The 12,643-nt window shown below is 35.8% G+C and overlaps 1 protein-coding gene across 2 annotated transcripts; it reads right to left on the bottom strand.

Moving 5' to 3' along the window:
- Positions 1 to 1,234: 1,234 nt before the first annotated feature.
- On the bottom strand, positions 1,235 to 12,115 carry galnt6 (UDP-N-acetyl-alpha-D-galactosamine:polypeptide N-acetylgalactosaminyltransferase 6 (GalNAc-T6)). 2 transcript variants are annotated; one of them, XM_051879933.1, is made up of 12 exons: positions 11,848 to 12,109; positions 10,875 to 11,030; positions 10,181 to 10,682; positions 9,375 to 9,547; positions 8,018 to 8,167; positions 7,306 to 7,540; positions 4,682 to 4,799; positions 4,380 to 4,580; positions 4,115 to 4,246; positions 3,914 to 4,015; positions 3,597 to 3,755; positions 1,235 to 2,088 (listed from the first exon to the last, which is right to left on the bottom strand). In XM_051879933.1, the coding sequence occupies exons 3-12, from the start codon at positions 10,654 to 10,656 to the stop codon at positions 1,975 to 1,977; spliced, it is 1,860 nt and encodes a 619-aa protein (XP_051735893.1). In that variant the 5' UTR covers positions 10,657 to 10,682; positions 10,875 to 11,030; positions 11,848 to 12,109; the 3' UTR covers positions 1,235 to 1,974. The 2 variants fall into 2 exon arrangements, with proteins under 2 accessions (XP_051735893.1, XP_051735892.1); XM_051879932.1 differs by lacking the exon at positions 10,875 to 11,030 and having other exon boundaries at positions 11,848 to 12,115.
- Between the last annotated feature and the right edge of the window lie 528 nt (positions 12,116 to 12,643).

The following is a 12,643-nucleotide window of genomic DNA, read 5'->3' as shown; positions in this document are numbered from 1 at the left end:
CTGATTTTCCACAGTCTGTTGCTCTAGGCCTAAAAAAATAAATAAATAAAATAAAATAAAACAAATAAGAGCCATATAGGCCTAGATGGTGAGTGCCTATATGGCTCGATGGAAGACAAAAATAAACCAAACAATTTTAAAACTTTTTTTCATCAATAATCAAAGCTAGTGTGTCGATTTAATTAAAAATATATTTATTACATATTTTAAAATATTACATAATTCATCAATGCCCGTTTGTCATGTATAATACACCAACCAATCGTCATATATGGCCCAAGAAGTTCAAATTTCATTGGACAATGTGAAGTAGAGCGGTTGAAAATTACATGGACGAACTTAGATGTTAACTGACTACAACGCACCATGCAGCACCAAAACTCGCATTAATGGTAAGTAGTGTTCAATACATTTAATGTATTTATGTATATTGCTACACCGTTTACTATTTGATGAAACTATCATAGTTAATGAAGCCCAAGTGCCACTATTATGTGAAGTGTAGGCTGGCGAAATGGTGACGTGAAAGGACTTTATTATATTACCATTTTCGATAATTATGCGGCATTATGAAAAAAGTCTCTTAAGCTCATCCTGCATTTATTTGATCAAAAACAGCAATATTGTGAAATATGCTTACAATTTAAAATAGTGGTTTTCTATTTTTATATACTTTAAAATATAATTTATTCCTATAATTTATTCTGTTCTTTATTAACGTTTTATTCATCAAAGAATCCTGGGGAAAAAAGTATCGCAGGTTATAATAAATATTAAGCAGCACAACTGTCTCCAACATTGATAAATCATCATATTAGAATGATTTCTGAAAGATCAGGTGACACTGAAGACTGGAGTAATGATGCTAAAAAATTCAGTTTTGCTTCACAGAAATAAATTATATTTTGAAGTATATTAAAATAGAAAACCATTATTTTAATTGTAATAATATTTCACTATATAAACAGCTATATAATGTTTTTACATTTCCTCTTTTTACATTTGAGCCCCTGCCCCTGAAGAACTCTGCACATCCCTGCTGAAAACCACAAGTTAAATGTGGCCGAGGCACATTTCTTATTTTCATTTAGTTTATCTTCATGTTCTAAATTAACTAAGACTAAAACTGAAGAACCTTTAACTATGTTATTTTGGTGGAAACTATGGTGACCAGTGTGTGTATGTACTGTACATGTATGTATTTTAAAGAGTTAACAAAAACAACACCAAAAAGTAATCTGGGAGTGTGTAATTTTTTTTTTCCAAATCAAATATTTTCAAATATCTGAAAGCTCCAATATAATACAGATTCAAAGAATAAATCTGTGTTTGACTTCTAGAAACAATAGTGTAAAGGTGAAGACAATGAAACAGTTACATGTACTCCTTTTTAGAGCATGATTTCCCCCCAAAAACCTAACCAAGTAAAGCAAGTCACACGATGCTGCTTTATACATACTGATGGCTTCAAGTTCAAAGACAGAAGAGAAGGACCTGAAACGAATGCTGCCTTGTGACAATTTAGTACAGCTGAACAAAACCCACATCCCCTGCAGCATGTGCAAATGATTTGGATCACACAAACATCACATTTATCATTGGCAAGGCCGGCCATTCATTGGCCTTAACACTAACAACGTTCCAAAAATATTTCATTTTTCATTTCTTTAAAAATAAATAAAACCTACACCATTTAAAAGCAGCAGTAAACATCAATAAGGCAATAAAATGCATCAAGTAAACAACGTTGCTGCTGGATTGTTCACTCTCCAATGCTCCATGCTCTCCACTCTGTCTTCCCTGAGCATCCTGATCACAATGTCTTTGGGAGCTTATGGATATGGACTACCCAGTACACTCCTAGTGCATCTGCTCAGGCCTACACTGAGCTTGCCAGCGTGAGCTGTGGCTGCTGGCCCTCCCTCTTGGGTCTTATAGGAGTGAACGTCCTTGCTCCTCGGTTAGAGTGTGAGGTCAGCTGAATACCCAGTGCTGATGATGGTCTATTGGATTGCAGGGGCTCATTAATATCTTGTCTCCCTTCTTGTGGAGGCACTTTCCAGAGGACGGATTCTTCAGCAGTTGCTCCTAAAATTAACATAAGATGAAAAAGAAATGTAAAACAAGTTTCTCATGTGAATGAGGTGAAAGTAAACTATCAAAGTACAGCAATTCAAGTGGTGTAGCAAAGTCCTCTCTCTATGCAGTGGTGCAAATTATCATTAAGACTAGCAGTAATGGGAGAAGAAAGTATAGAGCTCTTGGTAACTCTTTACAATAAGGTTTCATTAGTTCACTACTTTAGTTAACATGAATTAAGAATGAACAATACTTCTACAGCATTTATTAATATTAGTTAAATGTTAAATTTCAACATTTACCAATACATTATTAAAATCAAGAGTTGTATCCGTTTACATTAATACACTGAAAAAACATGAACAACTTTTTTTATTACTAGCATTAAAGAATAATAAATACTGTAACAAATGCATTGCTCATTGTTAGTTCACGTTAGTTAACACATTAACTAATGTTAACAAATGAGACCTTATTGTAAAGTGTTACCAAGCTCTTATCAATTTGCATCTCAGCTCATATCTACCCTTGACCAAACATTAATGTGCAATGATGAGATCACATAAATATAGACTTTCATTATTGATTAATTAAAAAATATTTAATACAATTAATAATAATAAACAATATAAAATTACATTACTGTCCAAATGTCTGAGACTAGTAGTGAAAATTTTATATAATTTATTTTTTGCAGCACAAAGTTATAGATTTACGTGAAAAAGTTTAACTGAAAATGTAATGAATTCTGTATTTGGTTTGCTCACCCATAATAATGACAGCGTTATTTATTGATTAATTTTAATAATATAATTATATTTAACATTTACAGTACGTTCAAAAGTTTGGGGTCAGTACAATTTTTAAATGTTTTTGAAGTCTCTTATGTTCACCAAGGCTGCATTTATTTTATCAAAAAAAAATAAAAAAAGTAACATTGCGAACAATTATTACAATTTAAAATACCATTTCTATTTTAATATGTTTTAAAATGTTATTTATTCCGGTGATGGCAAAGCTGAATTTTCTGCACCATTACTTTTAGTCTTCAGTGTCACATGATCCTTCAGAAATCAATCTAATATGCTGATTTGCTGCTCAAGAAACATGCAGCTCAATATTTTTGAACAGTATTTATTTGAAAATAGAAAACTTTTGCAATAATTAAAATGTTTTTACTGTCATTTGTGATGAATTGAATGCATCCTTACTGAATAAAAGTACTAATTTCTTAAAAAAAACATACTGACCATTAACTTGTGTAATGTGTACATTTTTATACACAGTATAACTTCTATATATAACATTTTTAAATATTAAGCTGATATTTTTATGAGTGTGTTTAGACATCAGCTATAAAAAATAAATAAATAAAAAAAAAAAAAAACCCACAATGGACATCCCCCAAGCCAAGACAGTAAGTAAAAGGGGAAGGAAGCAGAAACTAATAAATGAAGACAGTAATAATGAAGAAAGACCATTTGAGTAATATATTTCTGTTCTAGGAGGACACTTACTTCTGTGAACACCCACTCTTGTTCAGGAGCCAAACTACTGCCTTTTCCCTTCAGTGTACAGAGCTCGATCTTCACTGGCTCTGGGTAAGGAGTGGCTTGCAGACAGAGCTGCTTCCCTATGTTATGCCTCAGCTCATTATGTGATGTATATTCAAAGTACTGAAAACAAACATATCATGATGAACATTTGCTCTGTTCGGATCAAGAAGAAATACATGGTCAAAATGACTGGTTCTCTCATACTATAACAATGTCACTTTTATTATAAAAGCACCTCTACTTATATCAACGTGAATAATACAGCAATGGTACTCTACCTGATTACCACCCATGTTGTGGCATACATACATAATCACAGGCTTTCCCCCATTGTTATTTTCTCCAACATCCAGACATTGCTGTGATCCCATATTCTTGAGCTACACAAAAAACAAAAACATCAAATTAAAATAAATGTTTGTCCCCTAGACTGATTTAAAATGGCAAATTGTAATCATTGTGCTCTAAAAAGGACTTACAGCTCCAAACTTGATGGGGGTAAGATCTGGGACAAAGGCTTCTGGGTAGACATTGGTAAGATACCAAGAAAAGTTCTTGCATTGTAAGGTTTCTCTGAGTTTCAGACGGTCAGATATATCACCGTAGTTATTCTACACAACCATACAGGAAATGAGTTATGCAACAGGTCATGTGCTCTTGCATGCAGCTACAGTATAAGATAGAAACATAACCTCAAACACAAGGTTAATATTTTAATCCTCTGAAAGCAAAAGTAGTTCTTACTTCTTTGGCCATTTTAGCTGCACTTTGGCTGCGTCGATAGTAAATCAGCTTGTAATCGTCCATCCACACCTCAGCCAAGCGCACCTGGTTACGTGTAATGACCTCTGTACCTTTGGGAAAGGTGTGAGGACTCTTGGTGCGGAACACATGACCCACGACAGAGCAGGGGATTATCTCTAACTGTCCGCCACACTGCCACACCTGACAGCACAGAATATATAAATAAAGGTGACATGGCTTGTTTTAACATTATCTTTGTCATTAATATGGCTGCAGGTGAATTTTGAAGAGCTGGAACTCACCCTGAAGGACATCTCGACATTTTCACCACCCCATATCTCCATTTTGTCATCGTAGGTCCCAATTTTCTCAAAGTAGGCCTTAGATATAGAGAACAAACCACCAGCAAATGTTGGAGTTCTGAAAGGAAGAACAGGACAAATACAGTGAGTGGGACGTGTAGCCAGAGAGCTGATGTCAGGTCCTGTTGCTTTTGAACTCTGTTTCAGAAACACCATTGGTATGCAAAAAAAAAAAGAAAAAAAAAGAAAAAAAAAAAAAAGGAGAAATTATTATTAAATGCGGTTGTTTTACAGTATTTAGTTGTGCATTTTAGAAAAGTTAAAGCTATTTGTTATTTGCAGTTATCCATCATATTGGCCGATGCTGTACACGTAAGCAACATGACGCATGCATGTGATGCTGACAAAGGAGCCAGCCAATAATGAGTCGGCATTCTGACGTAGAACCCGGAAGTGCCTCACTGTGTCTACAATGTAAACAAGCATAGGAGACTGACAGGGAAGACAAGAAATTGTTGAATGAAGTCGTTATTTTTGTTTTGTTTTTGTGCACAAAAAGTATTCTCTTTGCTTCATGAAATTAAGGTTGAACCACTGTAGTCACATGGACTATTTTAATGATGTCTTTACTACCTTTCTGGGCCTTGAAAGTGGTAATTAAATTGCTGTCTACAGAGGGGAAAGAGAGCTCTCGGATTCAAAAATATCTTAATTTGTGTTCCGAAGTCTCACAGGTTTGGAACGACATGAGGCTGAGTATTTAATGACAGAATTTCATTTTTGGGTGAACTAACCCTTTAATAATAAGCTTATAATGCATTTTAAATACAGACTTCATAGAGTTTCCAAAGTTTGCCATGCAGATGCAAACAACAAATGGATTTAATATTAATTTCTCACTATTTTGTTCACATACCAATGATTATTTTAAATTATCCAGAATTTATTTTTCATTTCAACAGTTAGTTGAATAAACCAATGCTAAAATGAAATTGCTGTAAATACAAGACATTTAGTCTTTAAAAATCACATGTTAACATGCAATTCTGCAGCACACTTCACTTGTTCAAGAAGGCCACATACTGCCTGATGTTATGAATGATAAACTATAAGATAGTATAGGCTATGTAAAATTAGATGAGGTGGCAAGTAGCCTATAATCTGTGTAATCAATAAGACATTGTCATAGTAAGCTGAGTGAAAGTGGTTCATTTGATACTCAAACGAAACTTGATACAACCAGCCAAGTAATCTCATTCATAAAAATCAGATAGACAGGAAGATGATGATCTGGCCTGAAGATCATGATGGCATGAATATATGAAGCATTTCCTTAACACAACACATTTTGTAAACAAAGAAACAAGCACAATGTCTTACAGTGTAACGTTGTGTTTTGATGGAGCATGCTGTCGAAATTACATGCGATAGATACATGGTACCCTGTTAGATTACATCAAAAATGATTTAACCAAGAGAAACATCAGGGCTAATATTATCCATAATATCCATATACGGGTCATTGACGAATACGGTTTTTAAAAGTGTAAAAAAAACATAAGAGATATAATTCATTTTGAAGTTTTAAGTGTTAACAATTTTATAGCGGTTGTACCGAATGACCTGATCGGGACATGCATATGAGCAAGTGAAAACATGAATTTTTCAAATAATTAAAAGTTAATTTGCTTCATGACCATGTGGTCCATTGCAGGTGTCTGAATGATGTCACATCCTGTCACATGATACTGACCGCATGACTTGATTTATATTGGTTACTCTGAATGACAATGAAATTAATTTTTCCGGACATTCTTCCTCGTAACAAAGTAACGACTTCTACACATAATTTTAATACAATTTTGCAATTTTTTTGATATATGAGGTTATAAAATCATGCCAGAATAAAACAAATACATTTATTACATTTTAAGATATTTTATTCACAAATGAAGTGGCTGTATTGGCCTTTGGAGGGTTAAACCGAATAACCATTTGACACTTCAAAATCTTTAAAATACCTTTATATGTAGCAAAATATAATTAAAACCTTTTGGATTCGATAAGAGATCTAGTTGTACTACCTTACATACTTTGGATGTCATATCTTTGTATTATTGTTAAGGCCTTTGGACAAAAAAAAATGACCTGTCACGTCATTGACTCATACACAGAATAAATTGGTAGTATTCTTGCTTATATCAGACAAATTAAATGTAAATTACACATCTCTTGACTTTCATAATGGTTCGCTGGAATACTTGATTGTGACTGGTCAATATTTCAACTTATTCATTTTTTTTTTTGGCAAGTACCAATGAAACAAACAGGATATGGCCCGGTCATAATCACACGGTGATACAAGACCCCTTTCTGATCACCCCATCAGGATTTATTTGAGATAATGACTGACTGTATTTAAATGCAGCTATACAAATGCTTCTGTTAATAGAAGAAAAAGCAAAAATCTTGGGAATTTAATGGTCAGTATGATTGTTTTCTTCTTGGGAAAGGTAAATATTGATACATCAATCTCTACAAAATGAATTTGTAAAAATTTGCAGCCATTCTTGGAAACTCTGGCAATCTTAGCAAGGTTAAAAAATAAAAAGTGCATGACTCACTTTACTGGGTAGGTCTCATCCTTGCGTTTAGCGTTCTCATAATCTGGAATGGCCTCCCAGCCAAATGTGAGACTCCAGTCAAAGTTGCCTCTGTTATGGGCACGGGCAGAGGCCACAGGCTTGTGGAACTGGAAGGTGTTTAAATCAATGGTTGTGATTTCAGGGCTCACCACAGCAGTGGGCTCCTCAACAATGCGAGCAAGGAGAGGCTCAAGCCAGCCATGGAAACATTCACCTTTAATAACAAAAAAATAGGACAAGAGAGAAACTGCTTAAAGGTTTGTAAATGTGCTACTCACACATATATGCTAAGATGACACGTCACATATTTCAACCCTTGTATACAAGGTAAAATCGGAAAAAGCTACGCATCAGGTGTAACGTGAGTTGCTAGGCTTCAGTGTGGCTGACAATAGCTCAAAGCGAATGAGATAAGCATCACATACTAGCCCTTTGTCACAGTGCATAACTTTGCAAATGATGAGTTCCAGTAGAGAAAAAAAAAAAAAAAAAAAAAAAGTCATGGGAGTAACTACTTTAAGCTCATGCCTGTACACCTGAAAAGCAGGTTCCTGAAAGACTACTTTGCATCATGTTGAAAAAAAAAAATAATAAGACTGGTGGATGTTAATGACGTGTGAACAGAAACCGGAAAGCCATGTTAGACATGGAATTGGGCAGGGCAAATTATGAAGTGTGATGAAATACATACAGTGAGCATCCAGGAAGGTGAGGATTTCTCCCTCAGCTTTGCTGGCTCCGAGAAGCCTCGCCGTGATCAGGCCTTTCCTCTCCGGCTGACGCACTACCTTCACAATCTTCAGTGACTTCACATACTCCTCCAGCTTATCATGGAGGTGTTCTACAAGATCATACAATATCAAATGTAGAAAGACATTAGTGTTTGTAATATAGTGCATTTTCTTTGTTTCTTCTGTATGAATAAAAACTTATAACAATACCGCGCAAAAGTTTGGGGTATATATATATATTATATATATATATATATATATATATATATATATTTTTTTTTTTTTAAAGAAATTAAAAGAAAAAAAAAATTCTGCAAGGACGCATTAAATTGATCAAAAGTGACAAAACCATTTGTTACCACAGTTTAACACATTGACAATAAATGTTTCTTGAGCAGCAGATCAGCATATTAGAATGATTTCATGGATCAAGGATCATGTGACACTGAAGACTGGAGTAATGATGCTGAAAATTTAGCCTAGCCATCACAGGAATAAACAACATTTTAAAATATTTTAAAATAGAAAAGTCATTTAGATAGTTAAATTGTAATAATACTTCACAACATCACTGTTTTTACTCTATTTTTGATTAAATAAATCCACCCTTGGTAAGCATAAGAGACTTTTTAAAAAACACTTAAAAATCTGACCAACCCCAAACTTCTGAATGGTAGATATGAGTTTAAGGTTACTGATTGTGTCACAAGTCAACTGTAACTTTAATTGTCAACTGTTCACCGTGACTTTCTTCTGTCTTAAAATAGACCAAAAAGCTTGCTGCTCCGATGAAATGACATTTCCTGTGCTAAGACTTCAAGCGATCTGACACACTTCCTTTATCTTATCACTTACAAATGTAAAGATCTAAAGCTCATGATGGTACATAACAAAAACCTAAAAAAAACCAAAAAAAAAAAAAACCCAAGTAACAAATAATGTAGAGAAGTCATAACAGAAAATAAATCTAATGTGATCAGAACCCCAGAGAACTCTGGACTGCACATCACTACTTCTTATCATATACAAATAAAAATAAATGAATGAATTAAAACTTTAGCTATGAACTAGTTAGATATTATTTTCTACAATGCAGCATGTCTTTCTTTAGATTTTCCAACAGTTTTTTGCATCTCGAACTGGTTCCCTTCTCTTTCTGTGTAACATTTTTCATCCACCTGCTGAAGCACTTATACAAGTGACATTCCATAATATTTCACCAGATAAAACTGTTTGCTATTGGCTCAAGAACACAGAGTAACACTACTTCTAGAAGTGGTTAATTATTACAGCAGGAGCTGATAAAGCCGGCCCCACCTGCCGTGCTGGCATCATCCACCAGTATGATTTCTTTGAGGAAGATCGCCGGGGAGGTGTGCAGCACGCTGTACACGGTGCGCAGAAGTGTTGACCATGCCTCGTTGTGAAACACAATGATCACACTTGTGGTGGGAAGAGAAGGACAGCGGCGAAACTTTCGCTCGACGCACCTACAAGGGACACATGAAAACGTAAATAAATATATCTCATTATAAAAAAATAAATTATATATACACACACCTCAAAAAAAAAAAAAAAAAAAAAAAAAAAAATGGAAGGTGATGTTCTAAAACATGATCCCGAAAAAAAAAAAAAAATTAAGTCTAAACATTATATTTATCAGTATTATGAAAATAAGGATGTATGCAAATTGTTTATGGCCCGTTACTCCACATAGTGTTTAAATACGATAAGATTTACAAGGAAACATAACCTCACAACTGTCAACCTATTTTTAAGAGTAATGCAACAGGTGAAGGTGTGATTAGAAAACTGCATAAGCAGCAGAACAGTAAAGACTCTAATCGACAATGAGTGTTTGGGCAGCATTTATATGGCTTTAGCCCCAGCCCTTAATTCAACAGAAGTCTGCACCTTCAAGTTTCTGTGTAAACAGATCAAATGAGTCAACGTTAATTAAAAGGCACATAAAATGCCAGCAAACATAACGCACGTCACTGGTGCTGCCTAACTTTAATCTATGAAGGGAATCATTATTATGTCGGATTGGATGGTGAATTGAATGAATTGTTTGTATTCTACATTTTCTCATAGTGCCAATGAAACAATGTGCCCATTCTTACTCGGGCGGACGGGTGTCTTCTCCAAGACTGCGGTGCAAGGAGATTCGGTCACTGGCAAACTGGTTAAAGCAGTGCCTGGTCATGCCCTCCTGCTTTTCCTTCTCCTCTTCCGTAGACATACTGGCTTTCTGGAAGGCTGCAGCATTGGCTCCCGGGGCCTGAGGGTCCTGTGGAGGTCTCTCGATGTACGGTTTGAGTTCCGCCTGAGTGTAGAAGCCCGGGGGGCAATTTCGGTCTGGGGTGGGTTGTATTACCACTGATGGGGGCTGAGGGGCTCCAATTTGGAAGGCAAAATTATTGACCGCTCCGCGGACCATTTCAAGGACCTGCTCCTTTTTGTTGGAGAGATCTTGCAACCAGGGGTCCTGAAGTGCACCACTGCCAACGTCCCTCTGGATCACCACCAGAATTACCATGAAAAGTGTGCCGCCCAAAACTGCAAGCTTTAGGGGGGAGAAACGACGTCTCAGACGCATTCTGTTGGTCGATTTCAGTCATCCACCTGTGGGGAAAAGACCAAAAACCACTTAAGGAAAAGCAATCACCACTTAACTTTAAAAATAAAGGTCCATAATGTCAATTTTATGTTTTATTGATACCAACTCCACAAACAAAGCAAGCTATGCCCCACTTTTAATTAGCAGAGAAAGCCTGCACTGCGGACTCTCACAGCAACAGAGTAAACAAACCTCACCTGACAACAAACACCCTTCTGCACCTGATCCTTCCTTCGCCCTGCTGGATCCACGTGGCAGCAGGTGGCTCACTGCACACTCCCACTACACTTAATGGGTGGCGTTGGAAGCTTTGCATAAATACACTTTACAACTGTGACACGTCGCCCATCTAACTAAACATGATTTAAAAAAAAAAAAAAAAAAAAAAAAAAAAGTTGATCTCACCTACTACTTGGAAATTAGTTTAAATGTCATCTTGAGGATGGACACATTTAAAGCCCTGTTATTCTTTACTTTTAACCTCAAGTAATTATATTTAAAGCAGGTAATGTGCTGACAATGAAACGTATGGTGTTCAATGAATCAGTAACCTCAGTGCCCATGGCACTGGTCTATTTAAAAACATCTACATCACAAACCCCAAGACAGGCAAAGGCCAACAGAGACAGGCCAACTTCTGCTTTTGCGTAGGTGTTCAGACTTTCCTAATTACTCAAACTAAAACTGGTTCTTCTGCATTAATACTGACTGTGCTGAAAGGAACCACACGTTATGAAATAACACAAACATCATTTTTCCTTTGTGAGTAGTTTGACCATTTCGCAAAAACAAAAGCACTTCCTTCAAGTTTTAAAAAAAATAATGCCACGCCACATGACAGCTAAGCGAAACTTATCTGAGTAGATATAAGGAAGTGAAGCAAGCATAAATAATGGTTAAAATATTTACAGTAGGATACCGTTTCAATCGTTCACAACCTTCTAGGAGCCTTGTTTTTTTTTTTTTTTTTTTTTTTAAAGTACGAGAATTTACGAAAAACTAGTTTTTGTGTGTTAGAAAAAAGTAATATATATATACACCATTATAAGATGAAACTCGCTCTTGTCAAGAAGGAGGAAGATAAGCCGAAGTTAGATCTCGTTGACAACAGACGTGCGAAACACGTCGAAACAAATAAAGCACTCATTTACTTAAATCTTCAAAGTTTACCTGTAATAAAATCAGTCATTCATGTGCTTCTCCCAGAGGCAGATAATTTAGATAGATAGATATATCCTTGTTTCCTCGCCTTCTGGTCCACCGTTTGTTTCAGCTGTGTGAGTCGATAGACGGATGTTGTTACTCTGCAAAACGAGTTTTAGAGGTATTGGGTAAACTAAGCACGCGACGGTTTCACGCGACCAGCAGCATTGGCCTCCCGGCTTCCCTTTGAACGCAACAGGTGCCATTCGTTCAAATGATTGAGAGTCATCTGGGTCCTAAAGCCGAAGCTTTCCTTCTAGAGGTGGTGAGGATTTTGATTCATCTCAGTGACTCGAATCTTTTGAATGTGTTCGTGTTCACCAAAAAGATTCATTCAGTGACACTACTTTCTGCGGTTTACATTCAAATGATTAATTAAAAATGATTCATTTTGCGTGTCTTTAAAAAAAAATGTGAAGCATCATAAGTGACTCAATTTTCTGTCTGCATAGTTAGTCATTTTTACTCATTCACAATTCTTCCGACACCTATGTCTCAAGTTTAATGTGCCAAACTGAACGACTTTTGCTTAGCGGATCCTCGTTAACGAGATTCTTCGATCAGTTTACAAGTCAGTGGCCGAATTTCGTTCAGTGAATGAGGTGATTCGTTCAATAAGTGCAAAATGCTCCCTCACAGGCAGTACTGGAATGAAGGATGGAGAGACTTCAGTGAATCAAAATGAGTCGGTGAACGAAAATGATTCACTTTTGATTCAGGTTTGTTCAAAAATATCGCTTGACTGTGGGACCCTAGATTTTAA

This window comes from Ctenopharyngodon idella, chromosome 22 (assembly GCF_019924925.1).
Source record: "Ctenopharyngodon idella isolate HZGC_01 chromosome 22, HZGC01, whole genome shotgun sequence".
In the NCBI taxonomy this organism is placed as follows: Eukaryota; Metazoa; Chordata; class Actinopteri; order Cypriniformes; family Xenocyprididae; genus Ctenopharyngodon; species Ctenopharyngodon idella.
Note: the sequence above shows the minus strand (reverse complement) of the source record. Positions and strands in the feature narration are given on the sequence as shown.

Bases quoted from the DNA above. Each gene is read 5' to 3' on its own strand.
- galnt6 (XM_051879932.1), bottom strand. From the start codon at position 10,656: ATGCGTCTGAGACGTCGTTTCTCCCCCCTAAAGCTTGCAGTTTTGGGC. The intron at 4,247-4,379 runs GTAAGAACTACT...ATGGTTGTGTAG, and splicing joins CAGCTAAAATGGCCAAAGAA to AATAACTACGGTGATATATC. The intron at 4,016-4,114 runs GTAAGTCCTTTT...TTTTTTGTGTAG, and splicing joins CCCCCATCAAGTTTGGAGCT to CTCAAGAATATGGGATCACA.